We start from the raw sequence: 25315 nt of genomic DNA on the forward strand, positions 1-25315 counted from the left end.
CGGCACTCACTCTAGCCTGGGCAACAGAGCAAGACTCTGTCTCAAAAAAACAAACAAACAAAAAAAAAAACAAACCACAATGAGGTTCCACTAGGATGAAGTGGGAGGATTGCTTGATCCCAGGAGTTCAAGACCAGCCTAAGCAACATAGACTGTGTCTCAAAAACAAACAAACAAACAAACAAACAAGATGGACTGTAGCAGGTGTTGGTGAGGTGGTAGAGAAATCAAAACCCTTATACATTGCTGGTGGAAATTGAAATTGGCGCAACTGCTTTGGAAAAGTCTGGCAGTTCCTCAATAGGTTAAACACAGAGTTACCATATAACTTAACAGTTCCACTCTGAGGTATATACTTAAGAGATATGGAAACATGTCCACACAGAAGTCATATGTGAATGTTCATAGCAACATTATTCATAATAGCCCAAAAGTGGAAACAGCCCAAATGTCTATCAACTGATGAATAGAGAAATGAAATGTGATATATCTGTACCAGGGAATATTATTCAGCAATAAAAGGAATGAAGTACTGATACATTCTACAACATAGATGGACCTGGAAAACATCATGCTAAGTGAAAGAAGCCAGTCAAAAAAGGCCACATACTATACAATCCTATTTATATAAATGTCCAGAATAGGTAAAATTTACAGAGACAAAAAGATTTGTGGTTGCCAGGAGATAGGGGAAGGAGGAATGGGAGTGAGCATGGGGTTTCTTTTTAGTGAGCTAATGAGCATGGGGTTTCTTTTTAGGGTGATGGAAATGTTCTGGAATTAGTGGTGATGGTTGTACAACTCTGAATATACTGAAAATGACTGAATTGTACCCTTTATTTTTTTTTTTTTTTGAGACAGAGTCTCGCTTTGTTGCCCAGGCTAGAGTGAGTGCCGTGGCGTCAGCCTAGCTCACAGCAACCTCAAACTCCTGGGCTCGAGTGATCCTTCTGCCTCAGCCTCCCAGGTAGCTGGGACTACAGGCATGCGCCACCATGCCCGGCTAATTTTTTTATATATATATCAGTTGGCCAATTAATTTCTTTCTATTTATAGTAGAGACGGGGTCTCGCTCTTGCTCAGGTTGGTTTTGAACTCCTGACCTTGAGCAATCCGCCCGCCTCGGCCTCCCAAGAGCTAGGATTACAGGCGTGAGCCACAGCGCCCGGCCTGAATTGTACCCTTTAAAATGGTGAATTTTGTGGTTCGTACATTTTAGTAAAGTTGGTATTAAAGAGCTCATATGCTCACAAAAAATGTCTTTGACCCAGATGGTAGTGGTGGAAGTGATGATTCTAAATGTACTTTGAATTTATAACTAGCAGAATTTGTTGAATGATTAGATTTGAGGTGTGAGGGAAAGAGGAGACAAGAATGACTCTTAGTGTTTTGGTCTCAGAAACTGGAAATTGCCATTATCTGAGATTGCGAACACTATAGTTAGGGCAGGTCTTCAGTGGAGGATCAGATCAATTTTAAACATGCCTGGTTTGAGATGTTTATTAAATGCACAAAATAGAGATGTTCAGTGGGTAGTTTGTGGGTCTAGGGTCAGAGACAAGGTGCTGGTTGGAGATGCAAATTTGTTAGCATGTTGATAGCGTTTAAAGCCTTGAGACTGGATGAGATTACTAAGGGCGTGGATAAGAGGCACTAGTACTGAGTCCTGGAATACTCCATCATTTCCAAGTTGAGAGATGAGAAAATCCTGAATGGCAATGTCCTCAGGAGAAGAAACCAAGTTCTTAGGAGGAGAGACTGCTCAACTGTGTAAATGTTGCTGATAAGTCTAGAAAGATAAAGACTGAGAATTGACTATTGGATTAAATTTAAATTTGTTTTCTAATTGTTGCTGGTATAAAGAAACACAATCCATCAACTTTGGTAAATAATCTGATTAATCCAATAGATAACTATATATTCTTTTGGATTTTGTGTGTATGCAAAATATGTTAATAATGGTAGTTCTATATTTTCTTTTCCTATCCTTTTAACTTTTATTTGCTTTTCAAGTTTAATGCTCTGGCTGTGATCTCCGGTACAAGATAGTAGAAAAGTGGTGATAGCAAGAATCTTTGTTTCATTTCTGATTGCAGAGGGAATGTTTTCAGGCCAGGTGCGGTGGCTCACGCCTGTAATCCTAGCACTCTGGGAGGCCGAGGTGGGCGGATTGCTCGAGGTTAGGAGTTCGAAACCAGCCCGAGCAAGAGCGAGACCCTGTCTCTACTATAAATAGAAAGAAATTAATTGGCCAACTAATATATATAGAAAAAATTAGCTGGGCATGGTGGCACATGCCTGTAGTCCCAGCTACTTGGGAGGCTGAGGCAGGAGGATTGCTTGAGCCCAGGAGTTTGAGGTTGCTGTGAGCTAGGCTGATGCCACAGCATTCTAGCCTGGGCAACAGAGTTGAGACTGTGTCTCAAAAAAAAAAAAAAAAAAAAAAAAAGAAAGTTTTTGCCAATCCACAATTAAGTATGAGTGTTTTTTTCTTTGTGTTTTTATCAGTTCCCTTCTATTTCTAGTTTGTGTAGGGTTTTTTATGATGTGTAGAGTAAATGACTTTTTTCAAGTGCTTTTTCTACATACATTGAATTGATTATGTGATTTCTCTTTATTTTGTTAATGTCAGGAATTACATTGATTGATTTTTAAATATTAAAACAACTTTATATGTTAAATTCAAGTGAATTGTGGTACATTATTCTTTTCATAAATCACTGATGTAATTTTTTTTTTTTTTTTAGGATTTTTTTTTTTTTTTTTTGGAGACAGAGTCTTGCTTTGTTGCTCAGGCTAGAGTGAGTGCCGTGGCATCAGCCTAGCTCACAGCAACCTCAAACTCCTGGGCTTAAGCAATCCTACTGCCTTAGCCTCCCGAGTAGCTGGGACTACAGGCACGTGCCACCATGCCCGGCTAATTTTTTTTTTATATATATATATTAGTTGGCCAATTAATTTCTTTCTATTTTTTATAGTAGAGACGGGGTCTGACCTTGAGCAATCCGCCCGCCTCGGCCTCCCAGAGTGCTAGGATTACAAGCGTGAGCCACCGCGCCCGGCCACTGATGTAATTTTTATATCATAAAACATGTCACTCATACAATTTATCTATCACTATTTTAATAATTTGTTTTGGAATATTGCATCTATTGTCTTTTAATGTTTTTGTAAGGTGTTGGTATCAGGGTTAGGCTGGCTTCATAAAATGAGTTGAGAAGTGTTTTGTCTTTTTCTATTCTCTAGCAGGTTATTTAGTGGAATTTACTGATGAAGCCATCCATACCTGGGATTTTCTGTGTGGGAAGGTTTTAAGTTTCTTTAATTAATATAGGACTATCAGATTTTGTTGTGTCAGATATGGTGTGATGTGCATTTAAATAAATAAATTCACTGGCTCTACAGTTAAAAAATAGTTAGATCATTTCATTTAAAGTTTAAGTCTTTCTATTTTTAATAGAGACAGGGTCTTGCTTTTGCTCAGGCTGGTCTCGAACTCCTTACCTCGAGCAATCCTCCTAACTTAGCCTCCCAGAGTCGTGTATATTTGTTTTCTTTCCTTTTCTTTTTTTAGCCAACTTATGCAAACCATGGATGTATATTTGTTTTCCACTTTCTGCTCTTTATTATTTCATTCTTTCTAGTTTCTTTTGGTTTGGTTTGCTATTTTCCAGCTGCTTGTGTTAGATGCTTAATTAGATCATTGATTTTTTTTAGCCTTTCTTCTTTTTTAATATATCGTTTATATGTATTTTATTTCTATGCATGATTTTTGTTGCATTAAACAAATTTGGATATGTAAAAATTTTTATTTGGTACAAAAAATATATATATATATATTTTTTTTTTGAGACAGAGACTCACTCTGTTGCCTGGGCTAGAGTGCCATGGCATCAGCCTAGCTCACAGCAACCTCAAACTCCTGGGCTTAAGTGGTCCTCCTGACTCAGCCTCCCGAGTAGCTGGGACTACAGGCATGTGCCACCATGCCCAGCTAATTTTTTGAATATATATTTTTAGTTGGCCAATTAATTTCTTTCTACTTTTAGTAGAGATGAGGTCTCACTCTTGCTCAGGCTGGTCTCGAACTCCTGAGCTCAAGCAATCCTCCTGCCTTGGCCTCCCAGAGTGCTAGGATTACAGGCGTGAGCCACCTCGCCTGGCCAAAATGTATTTTTAAATTTTCAAGCAGTTGGGTTCTAATTACATTTTTGCTGGTGATTTCTACCATAATTCCACATGCACTTGAAAGTACATTGTAGCTAGGCACAGTGGTGCATGCCTGTAGTCCCAGCACTGTGGCAGCTGAGGTGAAAGCGTTGGTTGAGCCCAGGAGTTCTGGGTTATAGTTCTGAGCTATAGTTCCTGATGCTGATCAGATACTAAATTAGGTACTAAATTGGGTATCAGTATGGTGACTTACTTTCTTGTTGCCTAAGCAGGGGTGAACTGAGCAGATCAAAACTCTTGTGCTGATGAGTAGTGGGATGACACCTGTGAATAGCCACTGCACTCCAACCTGGGCAACATAGTGAGACCTTGTCTCTATGAAAAAGGCAAATTGTATACTGTGGCCATTGGGCCTAGTGTTCTATAGATATCAATTATATCAAGTTATATTTATTGCATAGCTCAAATCTTCATGTTCTTACTGTTGTTTCTCCGCCTCTTTTCTTCTATTAGGGGGAAAACCCCCAAAATCTTACCCCCTTTTTCCTCCCCACTTCTTTTCTTCTTTCCTCTCCTCTTCCTTTTTTGGAGGGGAAGTGGGCAGGGAGCTCTTTATATTAATAGTTACACACAGAGGAGTTTTATTTGAATTTTACATACTTTTTTCAAAATTAAACTTTTTATTTTGAGATATTATAGATTCACATGCAGTTGAAATAAATTATACAGAGAAATCTATACTCTTTACTCAGTTTTCCCCAGTGGTAACATCTTTGTAAAAAAATAGTACAAGATGACAACCATGATATTAACATTAAAATAGTCAAGGTCCAGAACATTTCTATCACCACAGGGATCCCTGAAGTTGCCCTGTGTAGTCATACCTACTTCTCTCCTTCTCCCACCCCCTTTATTTATTTATTTATTTATTTATTTATTTATTTATTTATTTATTTATTTATTTATCTATTTATTTATCTATTTATTTATCTATTTATTTATCTATTTATTTATTTATTTATTTATTTTTTTGAGACAGAGTCTCACTTTGTTGTCCAGGCTAGAGTGAGTGCCGTGGCGTCAGCCTAGCTCACAGCAACCTCAAACTCCTGGGCTCAAGCAATCCTCCTGCCTCAGCCTCCCGAGTTGCTGGGACTACAGGCATGCGCCACCATGCCCGGCTAATTTTTTATATATATATCAGTTGGCCAATTAATTTCTTTCTATTTATAGTAGAGACGGGGTCTCGCTCTTGCTCAGGCTGGTTTTGAACTCCTGACCTTGAGCAATCCGCCCGCCTCGGCCTCCCAAGAGCTAGGATTACAGGCGTGAGCCACAGCGCCCGGCCTATTTATTTATTTTTATTTCAGCATATTATGGGGGTACAAATGTTAAGGTTACGTATAATGCCCATGCCCCCCCCTCCTCCCACCCGCCCGACACCCGATAAATGTTACTCCTATATGTCCACTTAAGTGTTGATCCGTTAATACCAATTTGCTGGTGAGTACATGTGGTGCTGGGTTTTCCATTTTTGAGATACTTCACTTAGTAGAATGGGTTCCAGCTGTATCCAGGAATATACAAGAGGTGCTATATCACCATTGTTTCTTAAAGCTGAGTAGTACTCCATGGTATACATATACCACATTTTATTGATCCACTCATGTATTGATGGGCACCTGGGTTGTTTCCACACTTTTGCTATTGTCCCACCCCCTTTTTAAGCCTTGGCACCACTAATCTGTTCTGCATGTCTATAATTTTGTCATTTAAAGAATGTTTTGTAAATGGAACAATTTAGTATATAACCTTTTTAGGGTTGCCTTTTTTTACTCAGCAGAATTTTCTGGAATTTCATTTAGGTTGTTGTATGTATCGGTAGTATGTTTTTTATTGCTGACTAGTTATTTCATGGAATGAAGGTACCATAGTTTGTTTAGGTGTTTATGCATTGAAGGACATCTGAGTTGTTTCCAGTTGTTGATTTTTATGGATAAAACTGCTGTAAATATTTATGTATGGGCTTTTGGATGAATGCGATTTTTCAGTCCTCAGGGATAAATGCCAAGAAATGCAGTTGCTGAGTTGTATGGTAGTTGCATATTTTGCTTTTAAAGAAACTGCAAAATATTTTCCAGAGTGACTACATTTTACATTCTCATTAGTAATGTATGATCTAGTTTGTCTGAAGTCTTGCCATCATTTGGTATTGCCCGTATTTTTTTTAGCCCAATTTGATAGGTAAGTAAAATCTCATTGTAGTTTTAATTTGTACTTACTTAATGGCTAATGATATTGAACATCTTTTTATGTACTTACTTGCCATCTGTAAGTCCTCTGTGGTGTAATGTTTTTTCCTCTAATTTTGCTGATTTTCTAATTGAATTGTTGGGTTTTGTTTTTACTGTTGAGTTTTGATAAGTTCTTTATGTGTTTTAGATACTAGTTCTTTGTCACATATGTGGTATGCAAATATATTCTCCCAGTTCATAGCTTGTCTTTTTATCCTCTCAACAGGGCCTTTCACACAACAAAAGTTTTTGTTTTTGTTTTTTTTTTTTTTTTTTTTTTTTTTTGAGACAGAGTCTCGCTTTGTTGCCCAGGCTAGAGTGAGTGCCGTGGCGTCAGCCTAGCTCACAGCAACCTCAAACTCCTGGGCTCCAGTGATCCTTCTGCCTCAGCCTCCCGGGTAGCTGGGACTACAGGCATGTGCCACCATGCCCGGCTAATTTTTTATATATATATCAGTTGGCCAATTAATTTCTTTCTATTTATAGTAGAGACGGGGTCTCGCTCTTGCTCAGGCTGGTTTTGAACTCCTGACCTTGAGCAATCCGCCCGCCTCGGCCTCCCAAGAGCTAGGATTACAGGCGTGAGCCACAGCGCCGGGCCGCAACAAAAGTTTTTATTTGATGAAGTGCAATTTGTTTTTCTTTTATGGATCATGATTTTGGTGTTTTTGCCTAACCCTAGATCCTGAAGATTTTGTGTTTTTTTCCCCTAAAAGTTTTTTAGTTTTATGTCTTACATTTACATCTGCAATCCATTTTGAGTTAATTTTTCTGTAAAGTGTGAGACTTAGGTCAAAGTTTATTTATTTATTTATTTATTTATTTTTTTTGAGACAGAGTCTCACTTTGTTGTCCAGGCTAGAGTGAGTGCCGTGGCGTCAGCCTAGCTCACAGCAACCTCAAACTCCTGGGCTCGAGTGATCCTTCTGCCTCAGCCTCCCGAGTAGCTGGGACTACAGGCATGTGCCACTATGCCTGGCTAATTTTTTTTTTTTATATATATATATATATATATCAGTTGGCCAATTAATTTCTTTCTGTTTATAGTAGAGACGGGGTCTCGCTCTTGCTCAGGCTGGTTTTGAACTCCTGACCTTGAACAATCCGCCCGCCTCGGCCTCCCAAGAGCTAGGATTACAAGGCGTGAGCCACAGCGCCCGGCCTTCAAAGTTTATTTTTTACCTGTGAGATCTACTTGCTCCAGAATCATTTGTTGAAAAGGTTGTCTTTTCTCCATTGAATTGCTTTTGCAACTTGGTCAGAAATCAGTTGGGCATATTTTTGTTGATTATTTCTGGGTTTTCCTATTCGCAGATCTATAATCTCTTATTACTTCTATATGTCTGTCTGGACCTCCACTGATACCACTTGGTCTTAATTAGTGTATTTATGTAACAACTCTTAAAATTAAGTTGACTGATTCTTCCTACTCTGTTCTTTTTCAAAGCTATTTTAGCTATTCTAGTTCCTTTGTCTTATACATTTTAGAATAATATTGTCTATATCTATAAAAAAACTTGCCTTTTGATAGGAATTATATTAAACTTTATATCAATTTGAGAATTGATATCTTCACTATATTGAGTCTTCTAGTCTGTTAACATGATTTCTTTCATTACTCTTTTGTAATTTTCAGCATATAATTCTTGCACTTGTTTTGTTAGGTTTATACCCAAGTACAGTAAATCCTCACTTAACATTGTCAATGCATTCTTGGAAACTGCCTTTAACTGAAATAATGTATAACAAAATCAATTTTTTCTTCAACAACGTTACAATGAAATGAATGAAAGGAGGACATTATTCAAGGACCTTCTCTAATTTGTTTCATTTTAAAGTTGCAGTTTTCAAGAACCTATTGACAGTGTTAAGTGAGAACTTACTATATTTTTGGAGCAATTGTGAAACTATTGTGTTTTTAACTTCAGTTTCCATGTTTTTATTGCTGGTATATATAAATACAATTGCTTTTGTATGTTTATCTTGTTCCTGCAACCTTGCTGAACTCACTTCTTTTTTTGGAGACTTTATAGATTCTTTGGGATTTTCTACATAGACAAGCATATCATCTACAAATAGGGACAATTTTATTTCTTCCTTCCTGATCTGTGTGCATTTTATTTCCTTTTTTGTGGTCTTATTTCACAGGCTAGAACTTCTAGCATTACGTTGAATCAAAGTGGTGAGAGTAGACATCCTTGCCTTGTTCCTGATTTTAGGAGGAAATCATTTAGTATTTCACCACTAAATGTAATGTTAGCTATAGGTTTTTTTTTAGGTGCTTTTATTAAGTTGAGGAGGTTCCCCTCTGTTGCTATTTTTCTAGTAGTTATCATGAATGGGTGTTGGATTTTGTCATATTTTTCCTGCATTGATTGATATGATTGTGTTTTTTCTTTGTTAGCCAGATATGATGGTGGATTACAGATTTTTGAATTTTGAACTAGCCTTACATTCCTGGAATAAATATTGTTTCATCATGATGTATAATTCTTTTATATATTGCTGAATTTTATTTACTAGTGTTCTGTTAAGGATTTTTGTGTCTATATTCATGAGGGATATTAGTCTGTAGTTTTCTTTTTTCATACTGGCTTTGTCTGGTTTTGATATCAGAATAATACTAATGTCATAAAGTGAATTGGAAGTATTTTCTCTGATTTCCAGGGAGAAATTTTGTAGGATTAATGTTAATTTTTCTTAAAATTGTTTGTTAGAATTCTCCATTAATGCCATTTGGCTATAGAGATTTCTTTTTTGGGAGTTTTAAAATTATGAATTAAATTTCATTAAAAAATATAATGCCTTTATCTGTTTCTTAGTGAGTGAGTTGTGGTAATTTGTGGTTTTTGAGAAAGTAATCTCTTTCATATAAGCTGTCAAACTTTTGTGTGTGTAGTTGTTCCTAGGTCTGTTTTCATTCCTAACATTGGTAATTTGTGTCTTCTCTCTTTTTTCTTTGTAATTTTTGCTAGAGGTTTGTCAATTTTATTGATCATTTCAGTGAACCAGCAATTTGTTTCATTGGTTTTTTTAACTGTTTTTCTCTTTCAAATTTAATTGTTATTTGCTATTATCTTTATTATTTTCTTAATTTTGCTCTTCTTTTTTTTTATTTTTTTTGAGACAGAGTCTCACTCTTTTGCTCTGCCATGGCATCAGCCTAGCTCATAGCAACCTCAAACTCCTGGGCTTAAGCAATCCTTCTGCCTCAGCCTCCCGAGTAGCTGGGGCTACAGACATGCACCACCATGCCTGGCTAATTTTTTCTAATGGCCAATTAATTTCTTTCTATTTATAGTAGAGGCGGGGTCTCGCTCTTGCTCAGTCTGGTCTCGAACTCCTGACATTTAGCGATCCTCCTGCCTCAGCCTCCCAGAGTGCTAGGATTATAGGTGTGAGCCACTGTGCCTGGCCTGCTCTTCTTTTTCTACGCTCTTGTGGTAAGGGTTTAGATTATTGATTTGAGACTTTTCCTTTTTTCTAATGTATGCATTTAGTGCTAAAAATTTCTTTGTTATCACTGCTTTAGGTGTATCCTACACATTTTGATATGGTGTATTTTCATTTGCATTCAGTTCAATGTAATTTTAAAATTTTCTTTGAGACTTCATCTTTGATCCATGAATTATTTAGAACTATATTGCTTGGAGATTTTCATGTTATTATTCTATTATTGATTTCTAGTTTGATTCCATTATGGTTGGAGAATATATTCTGTACAATTTCAGTTCTTTTAAATTTGTTGAGATTTGTTTTATAGCCTAGGATATGGTCTATCTTGGTAAATGTTCAGTGGGCACTTGAAAAGAATGTATATTCTGCTGTTATTGGGTGGAATCTTCCATAAATGTTGATTAGATCCTCAATTGTTGGTGATTTTTTTTTGTTGTTGTTGGTTTGTTTTTTTTTTGAGACAGAGTCTCACTCTGTTCCCTGGGCTAGGGTGTCATGGTGTCAGTCAGCCTAACTCACAACCACCTCAAACTCCTGGGCTCAAGCCATTCTCCTGCCTCAGCCTCCTAAGTAGCTGGGACTGTAGGCACATGCCACCACGTGCCCAGCTAATTTTTTTCTATTTTTGTAGAGATGGGGTCTTGCTCTTGCTTAGGCTGGTCTTGAACTCCTGACCTCAAGCAATCCCCACCCCCCAACCTCCCAGAGTGTTAGGATTACAGGCATGAGCTACTGCACCCACCTTTTTTGGGGTTCTTTATCCTTGCTGATTTTCTGTCTAGTACTGTCAATTGTTGATAGAGTAGTATTGAAGTCTCCAGCTATAATTGTGAATTTGTCTATTTCTCCTTTCAGCTCTGAGAATTTTTTGTTTCACCTATTTTATAGCTATGTTGTTTAGTGCATACACACTTAGCATTGCTGTGTCTTCTTGGTGGACTGATCCTTTATCATTATATAATGTCCTTCTTTGTCTCTGATAATTTTCTTTGCTCTGAATTCTACTTATATCTGATATTAATTTATAAACATGTAATTTTATTTAATTATAATTAATTTAAATTTAAATAGGCACATGTGGCTGGTGGCTGCCATATTGGCAGTGCAGTTCTGGAAGGTGGAAAGAGCTATGACACAGATTTAATTAAAAGGTAAATTTTATAGTATGTTAGATGGTGATTAAGGCAATGGGGGTTAGCAGAAAAGAGGAGATTGGGATAGAGGAAGTGGGGTATGTGATATTCAGTTGGATAGTCAAAGAAATCATTGTATATGATACTTCAACAAAGATTTGAAGAAGTGAGGGAGTTAGCAATGCAAATATCTTGGGGAAGAATATATCAAGGGCTAGAAGGGAAGTAGGCCATTGTAAGAACTTTAGCTTTTACTTTGCATGGTGTGGCGAACCACTTGAGGGTTTGGAGCAGACCCAGATTCAATCTGACTTAGGTTGTATAAAGATTGTTCTGGCTGCTATGTTGAAAATAGACTGTAGGGGGCATGAATGCAAGCAGGGAAACCAGTTAAGAGACAGGAATATAGGTGAAAGATGATGGTAGTCATACCCAATGGCTAAAGCACATTTTCGTAAAAATTAGACATTTAGTTTTGGATATGAATCCCTGCCCTTGTGGAGCTTACACTTTGTCTGAGTACAGATAGTAAATAAATCAATAAAACATATGCTATGTTAGGAGATAATAATTCCTACGTAGAAGATTCAAGTAGAAAAGAGGGATAAATGGTGTTGGGGGACTGAGTTCCTGAGAAGGTAACATTTGAGTAATGATGAGGAGGTGGTGAAGAAATAAATCTTATAGATACCTGTGAGAAAAATAGTTCAGGTAGAGGGAACCAAGATATAAAGATTCCCCGGGAGTGCATGGATGTTGTGTTTGAAGCAGAGAAAGGACGCTAAGTGCGGCTGAAGTGGTACAAGTTAGGGAAAGAAGGTTATGGGCAACTGTGTGGAGGTAACAAGGGTTCACTTTATGGGCCATTTTAAGGGCTCCGGCTTTTATCCTTTGTGAGGTAGGAAGCTAATGGATGGTTTAGCAGAGGAGAGGCTTGATCCAGCGTACAGTTTAATTGAGTCACTCTGGCTTCTGTGCTAAATAGACTTAAGGGGCAAGGGTGGCAACAGGGCGATTGGAAGGGAGAATGTCACAGTAATTCAGGCAAGAGGCTGTGGTAGCTAATTAATTGTAGGATGGTAGCAGTGGAGGTGGTGAGGGATGATCGTGTTCTGAATACATTTTGGGGGTTACACTGACAAAATTGGCTTATCAGTTGGATGTGGGATGAGAGTAGTCAAGGGTCATTACAAGATTTTTGGCCTGAGCAATTGGAAGCATGGAGTTGCATTAACTGAGATCGGAAAGACTGGGAAGAGCAGGTTTGAAGGGGCTGATCAGGAGCTCAGTTTTGGACATGTTAAATTTATGATACCTATTAGATATATGACTGTAGGTGTTCAGTAGGCATTCTAGTTATATTTATGAATACTGCCTTCTGCTTTTTAAAAATGAAACAATGGTATTAAAACAGTATACTAACTGTTCTGAAATATATTACATTTTGTTAATATCTTAATTTTTAACATGTTCATTACTGGCAAAACCTGAATATTTTGGAGAGAGAAATTGACTACCTTTTGGTTTCGCTGCCAGAGTGGATGGTACTTTCTTAGAGTTAAATAAAGATGTCATTCGATTTTAGAAGTGGAAATATATAGTCTGAGTGTTTTTAATTGCTTTCTATTTTAGGTCCTTTTACAGCGGGATTGTGCAAGATATTTAACCCTGTTTTCTTTGAATTATGACTTAAATATCAAACATCTTAAATAAGAAAAGGGAAACATTTTAGTTTTGGAAGTCAGAATGCCAAGGAGAAAGAAAAATGTTGGGGGAAATCCTTTTCGGAAGACTGCAAACTCTAAGGAAGTTGTCGTATCCAGTGTTACTAGTCATGAGGAGCCAACTGCTACTCTTCCTTCCATGGGTGAGACAAAAGTTGATCAGGAAGAACTCTTCACCAGTATCTCAGAGATGTTTTCTGATCTGGATCCTGATGTAGTGTATTTGATGCTTTCTGAATGTGATTTCAAAGGTGAGAAAAAGTTTAGTTTGAACCCTTTGCATCTTATAAGAAGACTTTATGTACTATGCTATGACCAATAGTAACATAGAAAAATGACTGTGTTATTCCCATTTTATTCTTCATTTATTAAGCATCTGCTGTGGGCAAGTTATTAAGTTTGGTATTATGAGGGGTTTGAAGAATAAAGCATCGTTTCTGCTCTTAAGAAATGTATAGTTCTAGATGTATGACATATACATAGATATCATATTCTATGTTTTATCTCTTTTTATCTTCCCTCTAGAACAGGTTGGCACTATTGGCATTTTGGGCTGCATAAATCTTTGTTGTGAGTGGCTCTCCTGTGCAGTATAGGATGTTTATCAGCATCCCTGGCCTGTACCACCCACTAGATGCAAGCAGCACTCCACCTCTTCAGTTGTGACAATCAAAAATGTCTCCATATATTGTCATTTGTCCCCTGGGAGGCAAAATTGTATTTGGTTGAGAACCACTGTTCAGAATGTAAGCTCCATAAAGACAGAGGTTTTAAAAACTGTTTTGTTTTACTGCTGTGTATCCAACCCATAAAATAGCAAATGACCCATATTGGGAGCTTAGTAAATATTTATGAAGTGACTAGGTAATTATAATTATGAAAATAAGACCTGATTAAGAGTTGAGGCTAATAGAGTAATGTGGTTTCAGAACATTGGCTTTGGAGTTAAGAAACCTGGATTGGATTCCTATCCTAGCTCTGCCACTAACCTCTCATTTTTCTAATCCATTAATGAGAAAAATAATAGTATGTCCTATAGGACTTTTTTGGTGAGGATTGAGTTTTGTTTTTTGTTTTTGGTAAAATAATCAGTATTATTAATATTAATAACTGGTAATTAATCATTTAGAAGTATGTTTATAGACAGAAGGGAATCTATGTAAATTGGCTGAATGAGTAAATTAAATGTTGATGACTCAGTATTATTGGCCATGATTAGTATAAGATAAAATTATTCTAGATTTGTGAAGTTTTAGTAATGCATGTTAAACTTCTATTTCAGTCGTTGAGTGACTTGTGATGTGAGCATCTTATTTAGCTTGTTATGTACGCAGAGAACCAGGTCTTAGAAGTGCACATAATGCTCAGAAATGATAGTATATAGTGATATAAAAGTGTCTTCAACATTTATGTCCTCATTTTGATGTCTTTAAAATTTATTTGTTACACATACACTTAACATAGCAATGGAGAATTACAAGAAAACTATATTACCCTGTACCCTAACAAAAAACTTTTTTCTGTCTTCCAGAATCTTCTGTAGACTTTATTCAGAAACACTTGATATTTGAATAGTTTAAGTAATAGCATTGATGAAATTGTGTATTCTCCTTTTTTAATTTAACGTAAGCATTTTTTCGGTGTCGCTGAAATCTATATTTTTAATAGTTTTCTACTTTACTGTGGTGTTGTGCTCTCTTTAATTATATCTAAGTTTTTCATGAATAATTAATATTACAGAGAACATCTTGGTAAAAATAGCTTCTTCTTTCTTTTGTTTTTTTTTCTTAGTCTCAGAGCTTTACTTTCTTGCGTCACAGGGCTTTTGGCTCTTTTAACTATACTGCTGAATTGCCTACCAAATGACATGCGCCAGTTTGTAATGCCACCAGCACCGTATAACTGTAGTGGTGTTGCCATAGCCTTTTCAGCATTGTGTCATAGTATTTTAAGATTTTAATGGGAATATGGGAATAAAATTGTACCTTTTATTAAAAATTTGTGTTTTTTTAATATAGAGGAATGACGAACATTTTTGTACACAATTGTTCATTAATTATATTCTTGTGTAAATTGTTCATTCACTTTTTTGTTGTTTTCATATCATGGTTTTAATTTTTCCCAACAATTGTATAAGGACTTTTCTTTTGTGTGGTATCTCTGTATCTTGATCTTTTACTCATTTTTACTTAATGCTATTTTTCATCACATACATGTTATTATTTTTTTTTTTTAGTTGATCTTTTCTTTCTGGTTTTACTATCATGTAGATTTTTTTCATAGAAATACTTCTTATAATTTGCCACCTTCTTTTTTTTTCCATTTTTTTCATTGTTAGGGCTTCTAGCCTATGTAGTATTGCTATGATCTCCTGATTGGTCTCTCTGCCAGGCTTGCCCCCTCCAATCCCTCTTTGTTTTTCTTCTTAAGGGAACATTAATTGGGTGCTTACTAGGTGCCAGTCCTTATGCACAGCACTTTTTCATGGATTATGTCATTTAATCCTCACAGCAATCTATGAGGTAGGTACTTTTATTATCCCCATATTACAAATGAGAAAATTGAGATTGAGGGAAGTTAATTAACTTGTTCAAGGTGTCAGCAGTGGAGATTTAAATGCTGGTGTTCTGACTCCAGACCAGAGCTATTACCAGAGCTTTACTGTGTTGTTTCCTGATTTATCTTCCTTAAAGCAAGATAAAACACAAAAGAAACACCCCCATTCAAGTTCAAATGCTTAAAAACCCTAATGACTTCCTATTTGTGTTATAACAGAAAGAGCTCAGCATTGGAGTCAGACACGTCAGTCCTGGCTCTGTCACTTATTATCTATGTGACTTGGGCCAACTTAATGTACTTTCTGAACTTTCTTTTCTTTATCTATTTGCTAGGAATAATATATCTCATAGTATTATTTGAGGATTCAGTGGGGTGATATGTATAAAGTTTCAAGCTCAAATGCTATGACTGGTAGTTTTCCTCAAGTTCCCTTAGAAAATAAGATTAATATTTCTTAGCATGAAATACAGGCCTCTTCCCAGTTTCACCCAGTCTCCCTCTCCAGTTTGATTTCCTTCTCATCTACCACTGTGTGCCCACACTCCAACCAACTTTTTTTAACTCCTTAAACAAGCTTTGCATTTTTGTTCTCTCTGTTTTTTTTTTTTTTTTTTGAGACAGAGTCTCACTCTGTTGCCTGGGCTCGAGTGCCGTGGTGTCAGCCTTGCTTACAGAAACCTCAAACTCCTGGGCTCAAGCGATCCTCCTGCCTCAGCCTCTTGAGGAGCTGGGACTATAAGCGTGTGCCACCGTGCCCAGCTAATTTTTTCTATATATTTTTAGTTATCCAGCTAATTTCTTGCTATCTTTTTTAGTAGTGACAGAGTCTCGCTCTTGCTCAGGCTGGTCTTGAACTCCTGAGCTCAAACGATCCACCCTTCTCAGCCTCCCAGAGTGCTAGGATTACAGGTGTGAGCCATTGGGCCCGGCCAAAGTTTGCATTTTCAAGCCTGGGTTTACCTTTCCCCCTCTTGTGTCTGGTATATTACTTTTTCATCTTCAAGTTCAGTTCACATATCACCTTATGCAGAATCTTTTCTTAGTCTCCTATACACGTCTCAGCATTTGTACATTATCAGAAGTGTGCATTATTTAATCTCCTCTATTAGACTGCAAAATCCTTTGAGGGTAGCAAGGATTGTTTTATCTTTTTACAAAGTATTTCTGATACACAGAACATGCTCATAAATATTTTTTGTATTAAATGAAATTCATAGCATGGGCTATATAAATAAATTAGATTTACTAAGAGAATATGTAAAATACTACTTAAAAATACATACTGTAGGTAAGTATTTGTTGAATAAATCAACTGGCTTGAGGACCTTTATAAATAACCGTAATACATACAATTACAGATATTTATACATTTACTCAATAAATTCAGCAAAAAGTATTTACTTGATAGTTTATTACTGTTTGTCTGAAAGGACAACACTGCATGTCTCTCTCATTCAAACTTTTCACTAATGTAGACTTTGGTATATTAGTAAAATATTAATTTTGGGAAAAATGACTTGAATATTATAACTTTCTCTATATTCTATTCGATGCAAAAATCCAGTATGATTTTAGCTGGTTTTTAATACAATTTTTTCTCTCTATATATTTTTGTTATTGTTATTGTTGTTCTTGTTATTGTACAGTTGAAAATGCTATGGATTGTCTGTTAGAGTTATCTGCCACTGATGCCAAGATAGAAGAATCGTCTTCACAAAGTTTCATTGCTTCTGAGAACCAAGTAAGTGCAGCAGAAAGTGAAGTAATGGAAAAGTGTCCTCCTGAAGAAGAGAGTGAAGATTCAAAAATGGATTCATTTTTGGACATGCAGCTAACTGAAGACTTGGATTCCTTAATACAGAATGCTTTTGAGAAATTAAACTCTTCTCCTGATGACCAAGTATACTCATTTTTGCCTTTGCAAGATGTTAGTAGTTTTAATGACCCGAGTGAGTTTATAAATTCTGATTTAAGTACTATGACTCCCATTCTTTCTACACACAGTATGAATTTGAACAGTGAAAATTTAGAGAATTCTGCCTCCACATTAAGTTCAAACGCATTTCCTTCAGATTTGGTTTTCAATGAGTCCAAACATTTTATAAAGGATAACATGTTGGCATTGGAAGGTAAATACCCAGAAGATTCTCTTCTCAGTAGTTCTTTAAATCCAGCAAATGACTCTATTGTAGGTTGTAGCAATCTCGATCAAAAACAGAAAGAACTTTTAGAATCTGAGTGTGCTGAGGCTCAGTTCCCTCAAGCTTCTGTGCATCTGGATGCCAGTGAACCTCAGGCACCTTTAAGCCTTCCAGGGCTTGATTTACCAGGTACAGGTGGCGATCAGAAATCGACTTTTGTCTCTGATGTGTTTGTACCTTCTGAAGGGTTCAATTTTAAGCCACACAGGCATCCTGAACTGCCACCAAAGGGGAAGGATGTGAGTTACTGCCCGGTACTCACTCCCCTCCCTTTGCTGCTGCCGCCTCCCCCTCCGCCAGTGTGGAGCCCAGGGGTTCCTGCTTTGGACCTCTTTCATGGGAGCCGTGGCTTTGTAGCTCCTGTTGTGACCACAGCTGCACACTGGAGACCTGTCAACTATACGTTTCCACCCTCAGTTATTTCTCACACTTCCCCAACAAAGGTATGGAGGAACAAAGAAGGAACAAGTGCTTATCAAGTACAAGAAACCCCCGTTTCTCAGGTTGTAAGAAAGAAGACAACATCTTACGTAGGACTAGTTCTTGTTCTTCTCAGAGGCCTTCCTGGATCAGGAAAATCTTTTCTGGCAAGGTATGAAGTTAATTGAGTTTTTAAAAAAGAGTTTAATGCCTGAATATGAACAGGTAGTGTGAATATGCACAATGCTTTGCTTAGTAGAGATCTTTAATAACCTCTAGAATGTTCTCTCTCTCTTTTTTATTATTTCTACATATTATGGGGGTACAAATGTTTAGGTTACGTATGTTGCCCTTGTCCCCAGTCCCCATAGAATGTTCTCTTTTTACTAAATTTTTCTGACTTTGTGTTCTCTAGAAGTTTTTTTGGTTTGTTTTTTAGAGACAGGGTCTCACACTGTCACTTAGGCTGGAGTACAGTGGCCTTGTGTAAGAATTTTTGTCTTTTTTGTTTCAAACAATTTTGTTGAAACAATGCCTGGCACTTAATGGATGCTCTAGAAATGGACTTTACATCTTCAGAAAAGGATAATTAACCATTTGTTCATCTTCAAACCTTCATATAGTTAAGAATAAAGGTCTTTATAATGTTAAAAAAAAGTTTCTGAATAATAATTTACATGAAGCAAAATAGACCTGCCTTAGGTCAGTTTTTTTGGAGTTAAACTTCTGCTCAGAGGATTTTCAATATGATTTGTTTGAATATTATAATATTCTTACTCTTTTAAATGATACTATATGAGTTATTTATTTGGATTATGACTTTGAAAGTTAGGAGAAGGAATTTAGAAGAAAAATTAATGAAAATAATTCCATTTGTTATTCACAGGACTTTGCAAGAGGATAATCCGAGTGGAGTCATTCTTAGTACTGACGATTATTTTTACATAAATGGACAGTATCAGTTTGATGTAAAGTACTTGGGAGAAGCACATGAATGGAATCAGAATCGTGGTAAGACTAAGCATTAGATTCTGGGTAATATTAAGAGTAATACAGGCTGGGCACAGTGGCTCATTCCTGTAATCCTAGCACTCTGGAAGGCTGAGGTCAGAGGATCGCTTGAGCTCAGGAGTTTGAGACCAGCTTGAGCAAGAGCAAGACTTGGTCTCTACAAAAAATAGAAAAAACAGCTGGGTGTGCTGGCATGCACCTATAGTCCCAGCTACATGAGAGCCTTGAGCCCAGGAGTTTGAGGTTGCAGCGAGCTATGATGATGACATGGCACTCTAGCTGGGGCGACAGAGCAAGACCTTGTCTCATAAAAAAAAAAAGAGTAATATAAAGAAAAAAATTCACTTAATATATTTGTATTTTGGGAGATATAAGTAAGACATATAACTTAAATTTATAATCACTTTAATTCTATGATTATATAATACATAAAATTATAACCATAATTAACATTAATTTTCATGTTACATAATAAGAGGTAAAAGAGGTGGTCTTACAGAGTTGTTATGAGGATTAAAAGAATTAATTTTTTTTTTTGAGAATCTCACTCTGTTGCTTGGGCTAGAGTGCTGTGGCGTCAGCCTAGCTCACAGCAACCTCAAACTCCTGGGCGCAAGCGATCCTACTGCCTCAGTCTCCTGAGTAGCTAGGACTACAGGCATGTGCCAACATGCCCGGCTAATTTTTTCTATATATTTTTAGTTGACCAATTAGTAGAGAAGGGGTCTTGTTCTTGCTCAGGCTGGTCTTGAACTCCTGACCTTGAACAATCCTCCCGCCTCAGCCTCCCACAGTGCTAGGATTACAGGTGTGAGCCATCACGCCCAGCCAAAAGAATTAATTTTTATAAGGTACTTAGAATATTGTATGGCATTTTTAAGTATTATTTAATCAATGAGGATCTTGTCAGAAATAAATTTGATTTTCTACTTAGGTCTCAGAATAGCTTAAGGAAGTTATAGTTTTCTGGTATGCTTTGGTTCCTGTTTTCTAAGAGGCAATTTGCATTGTTAACCATAATTTTTATAGAGGATAGTATGAGAATAAAATGGCTCTCTTCAAACTGAATCTGTAGGGAGATCATAGGTAAAACCTTAGTTTCCTTATTAGTACAGCTGTCTATTCACTGAGATGATTTTCTTATTAAATGTTTAATTATTTGCATAATTTGAATTTTGTATGGAGAATTCTTATTAAGAGACACAGAGCATATTTTACTTAGCCTTTCTTCTTTTATGATAAATACACTCTGAGGGCGGTTCTTGAGTTTGCCATCTTTAGAGACTGGTATTTTTTTTTTATTTTATTTTTTTTTTATTTTGGCATATTATGGGGGTACAGATTTTAAGGTTTCAATAAATGCCCATATCCCCCGCTCCCCCCAAAAGTCTGAGTCTCCATCATGACCATCCCCCAGATGGTGCACATCTCACTCATTATGTATGTATATACCCTCCCCCCTCCCCCCTCCCACCTGCCCAATACCCTATTACTGTAGCACCTATGTGTCCACTTAGGTGCTACTCAGTTAATACCAGTTTGCTGGAGAATATATCTGGTGCTTGTTTTTCCATTCTTGGGATACTTCACTTAGTAGTATGGGTTCCAGCTCTAACCAGGAAAATATAAGATGTGCTATATCACCATTGTTTCTTAGAGCTGAATAGTACTCCATGGTATACATATACTACATTTTATTAATCCATTCTTGGATTGATGGACACTTGGGCTGTTTCCACAGCCTTGCAATTATGAATTGTGCTGCTATAAACATTCGAGTGCAGGTGTCTTTTTTGTAGAGTGTCACTGGATCATTTGGGTAGATGCCCAGCAATGGGATTGCTGGATCAAATGGTAGATTCACTTGTATCGCTTTAAGGTATCTCCATATTGCTTTCCACAGAGGTTGAACTAGTTTGCAGTCCCACCAGCAGTGTAGGAGTGTTCCTCTCTCTCCGCAACCACGCCAGCATTTATTGTTTGGAGATTTTTTGATAAAGGCCATTCTCACTGGGGTTAAGTGATATCTCATTGTGGTTTTGATTTGCATTTCCCTGATGATTAGAGATGTTGAGCATTTCTTCATATGTTTGTTGGCCATTCTTCTGAGACTGGTGTTTTTTTAAGTTAAAAAATTTTTCAATTTAGAAAATTTTTTCTTTCATGTTAGATGGGTAATGTGCTGATGTCGTAACAAGGTCTGAGGGAGGCATATTTTACGTGAGTGTGAACACCCAATCATTATGCTTATGAACTATAAAAGGATTTTCAGACATTATTAAATTTTTGTATATTATAGTTCTTTCTTGAACTAAAAATTAAAGTGAGAACTTAGGACTATGAAAATAATACAAACACAACTAAAAACAAAGGAGGCAGTATGATGTGGTGATGAAGATCAACCTTGAATTCACTAGTTACTAGCTGTGTGATCTTGGGCAAGTTATCCCAGGATTGCTGAAAAGGTTAAATGAAAATAAAAGTGCTTAGCACTTGTTCAGCATGCCCTTATGACAACAATAAGCACAGTAATAATAATAATAATATATTAATAGGCAGAACTCTCTTTAAAACCACTTTATTGATCTATAATTCACCCATATATTTATTTATTTATTTATGAATGAATGAGAGAGACAGGATCTCACTCTGTTGCCCAGGCTGGAGTGTGGTCGCAGCCTCCAACCGCTGGGCTCAAAAGCAGCCCTCCCACCTCAACCTCTTGAGTAGCTGGGACTACAGGCATGTGCCACCATGCCCTGCTGAATTCACCCATTTAAATTATGCAATTTAGGCAGCTCATGGTGGCTCATGCCTGTAAACCTAGCACTCTGGGAGGCTGAGGCGGGAGACTGCTTGAGCTCAGGAGTTTGAGAGCTTTGAGAGTTTGAGCTATGCTGATGCCATGGCACTCTAGCCTAGGTGACAGAGTGAGACCTTCTCAAAAAAAAAATGCAAGTTAGAATTTAATATTCAGAATTATGTTTTCATCACCACAGTCAATTTTAGGAAATTTTTATAACTTCAAAAAAATTCTGTACCCATTAGCAGTCACTCATTTCTCCCCAATGTACTTTTTGTCTCTGTAGGTTTGCCTATTCTGGACATCGTTTTTTTTTTTTTTAGATAGAGTCTTGTCTGTTGCCTGGGATAGCGTGTAGTGGCCTCATCATAGCTCACTGCAACCTTACACTCCTGAGTTCAAGCGTCCTTCTGTCTCAGCCTCCCCAGTAGCTGGGACTATAGGTGCACACCACCATGCCTAGTTAATTTTTCTATTTTTTTGTAGAGACAGGGTTTGCTTGCTCAGACTAGTCTCGAACTCCTGAGCTCAGCAGTCCTCTTGCTTTGGCCTCCCACAGTGTGAGCCACTGCGCCAGGCCAATTCTGGTTATTTTAATAGAAATGGAATCATACAATATGTGGTCTTTTGTGATTGGCATCTTTCATTTAGCATAATGTTTTCAAGGTTCATCCATGTTGTAGCATGTATTAGTACTTCATTTCTCTTTATGGCCGAATAATATTTCATTGTATGTTCATTGTATGTATATACCACATTTTATTAACCTATTCATCAGTTGATGGACAAATGGGTTTTTTCTACTTTTTGGCTATTGTGAACAATGCTGCTATAAATGTACATGTCTATGTTTAACCTTTTTAGGAACCACAAAGGTGTTTTCCAAAGCAATTGCACCATTTTATGTTCCCACTAATAGTTTATAAGAGTTTCAGCTTCTCCACATTTTCACCAACACTTATTATTTGTCTTTTTGATGACAGCTGTTCTGGTGGGTGTGAGTGGTAGCTCATTGTGGTTTTGATTACATTTCTCTGATGGCTAATGATGTTGAACATCTTATTGTATGCTTATTGACCATTTTTATATCTTCTTTGGAGAAATGTCTGTTTGTATCCTTTGCCCATTTTTAAATTGGGTTATCTTTTCATTATTTAGTTGTTTAAAGACAACTTAAAACTTCCAGATAAATTCCTTATAAGACTTTGTCATGATACCTCCTGAATGGTCTAATTCCTTGGTGGGGAGAAAAAAGGTAATTTTATAGGAAAATCCCTTGTACAACAATATAATGTTTTCTTTTTTCAAATCATTACATTGTGTATGTATATTTGTCCATTTATGTTTTTGTTTGTTTTCAAACTTTGTTTTGGAATAATTTTAGATTTCTGGAAAAGTTGCAAAGATAGTATAGAGAGCTTCTATATACTGTTCACACATTTTTCCCTCATGTTAACATCTTATGAACTGTGGTACCTTTGTCAAAACTAGGAAATTGGTACATTATTATTAACTAAACTCCAGACTTTATTTGAATTTTAGTTTTTGTACTAAAGTATTTTCTGTTCCAAAATCTAAACCATGATATCCTGTTGCTTTTAGCATGATATAATTTGGTCTGATTATTATATAACTTTAGTATTTATTTATTATTGTTCAGCATTTACCCATACTTTAATATTTTATGTACTCAAAAGTGATATTTAGAAGTTGAGTAGTGAATAAAATTAATACATGTCTGTGATTTCCAAATTATGAAAGTCCCAGCTACTTGGGAGGCTGAGGCAGGAGGATCACTTGAGCCCAGAAGTCTGATTCCAGCCTGGGCAACACAGTGAGACCCCATCCTTATTAAAATAAAATAAAATAAAAAAACCCAAGATAATTCTTAATATTGTTATTAAAAGTTATTTGTTATTTTCTGTTGTGTTTTTCAGCAAGAGAAGCATTTGAGAAGAAGATAACTCCTATAATAATAGACAATACAAATCTACAGGCATGGGAAATGAAGCCATATGTTGCTTTGGTTTGTACTATAAGTTATAAATTTAGAGTAGTGGGTTTGAAATTATTGGAGGATGTTATTTATTTACACAAGTGAATCTCAAGCACTTGAGAATCTCAGAATATTGGATTGTCTATAACTGAGCTTTCTTTGGTCTTTAGTAAGATGAGAAAAATAGGACAGTATAGCTGAGTTTTTCCATAAAGCTAGATTTGTTCAGTTTTTAAATTCTAAAATTCAGTTTATTTTCTTCTACAACTCATGGGGCTGAATGAAATTCAATTTTTAAATTCTGAGATTTTTGGGAGGTGTTTTTAATGAAAAAGTAGTGGTATTAAATTATAATTTTATGGGTTTTTTGGTGTGTATATATGTAATATATATATTTATATTTCTGATTCCTCTTGGAAGAATCAATATTGGGTAGTCCTTTGTTATTCTCCAAATTTCTTTTTAAATTTTGCTATTCTCAGATATTCTGAATTCTGTAAACTCAACTATTTTCTGTGAATCTGCTAGATTCCTTTTCATATCTAGTGCTTCTCCCTTTACTTGGGATATACCTGCTCCTCTACGTTTACTTGTTCTTTTTTGCCCAGCTTTGATGTCACTGCTTTCAAGAAATTAGCCATCATTAACTTATTAAAAAGCTGAATTTAGGTACTCAGTTATCCTTGAGTAGGAGAGAGGGGGGAGTACACAGGCACAGGGCTTGGCTGTTAGATTATAGCGAAATTAGAGCTTTGAAACATATGATGAGATATTGTTTAAAATAGTTTTAGAATTATAAAGGGCATGCATGTGTATGGTAAATAATCAAAGAGTGCCAAAAGTTCTACTCCCTAGAGATAGATGCTTTTTTCTTTTAAGAGGTAGATGCTTTTAATAGTATTTTTGAGAATTGAGATGTTTTCTATGTGTGTACCAATGTTTAAATAATCCTTTTTACTTAAGTGAAAATTCTTTATCTTAACAATTTATTTTAAGGACATTTTCTCAGTAACATATATAGAATTAAAAAAATACTGTATAATATTATCACCTTATGATTTTACTTTCATCTATTCAGCCCATTCTGTATTAATAGTCAGTGAGTTATTTGTATTCTTTTGCTTATAAATAATGGTGACCTCGATATCCTGGCATATATTGTATTTATCTTATTTAATACTTATATGTGATAAGTATTTATCAGTAGCATAAATTTCTGGAAGTTAATTGCTGGGTCAAAGAGTATTTTGTATATTTTGCCAGTTTAACATATCCATATAGATGAGATAATGTTTTAGGTTCTTTCTTTTTTTAACATGCTATGAGTTTGGTGTCTCACCCTCTGGATGCCAAAAATATATATAAAAAAAACATGCTGTGAGTTTGGAAACAAATTTAATTTCATGGAAATAATTATTTAAAAATGTTTTTGTCTCTTTTGTATGTAGTCTCAAAAACATAAATATAAAGTCCTTTTCCGGGAACCAGAAACATGGTGGAAGTTCAAACCAAAGGAACTTGCAAGGTAAAACTTGGAGAGGGTATCTA

General features: G+C 36.2%; 1 protein-coding gene and 1 non-coding gene across 12 annotated transcripts in view; one reads left to right on the top strand and one right to left on the bottom strand.

The window, feature by feature from the left end:
• The window catches only part of N4BP2 (NEDD4 binding protein 2), a 104042-nt gene that overhangs the window by 17182 nt on the left and 61545 nt on the right, over positions 1-25315 (top strand). For 5 of the 11 annotated variants that reach the window (XM_012753950.3, XM_076001206.1, XM_012753953.2 and 2 more), the window contains 5 exons: positions 12686-13028; positions 16983-18129; positions 18844-18968; positions 23709-23797; positions 25216-25292. In XM_012753950.3, the coding sequence (XP_012609404.1) occupies positions 12800-13028; positions 16983-18129; positions 18844-18968; positions 23709-23797; positions 25216-25292 (1667 nt within the window). In that variant the 5' untranslated portion in view covers positions 12686-12799. Of the gene's footprint in view, positions 1-10991; positions 11072-12685; positions 13029-15207; positions 15300-16982; positions 18130-18843; positions 18969-23708; positions 23798-25215; positions 25293-25315 lie in introns of those variants that run through there. The other 6 variants (XM_012753939.2, XM_012753944.2, XM_012753965.3 and 3 more) reach the window with 4 other exon arrangements.
• LOC142870396 (small nucleolar RNA U13) lies at positions 21133-21234 on the bottom strand. The gene has a single exon (XR_012918799.1). It is a non-coding gene; the product is annotated as a small nucleolar RNA U13 (small nucleolar RNA).

The sequence above is a fragment of the Microcebus murinus genome, chromosome 3 (genome assembly GCF_040939455.1).
Source record: "Microcebus murinus isolate Inina chromosome 3, M.murinus_Inina_mat1.0, whole genome shotgun sequence".
NCBI classification, from domain to species: Eukaryota; Metazoa; Chordata; class Mammalia; order Primates; family Cheirogaleidae; genus Microcebus; species Microcebus murinus.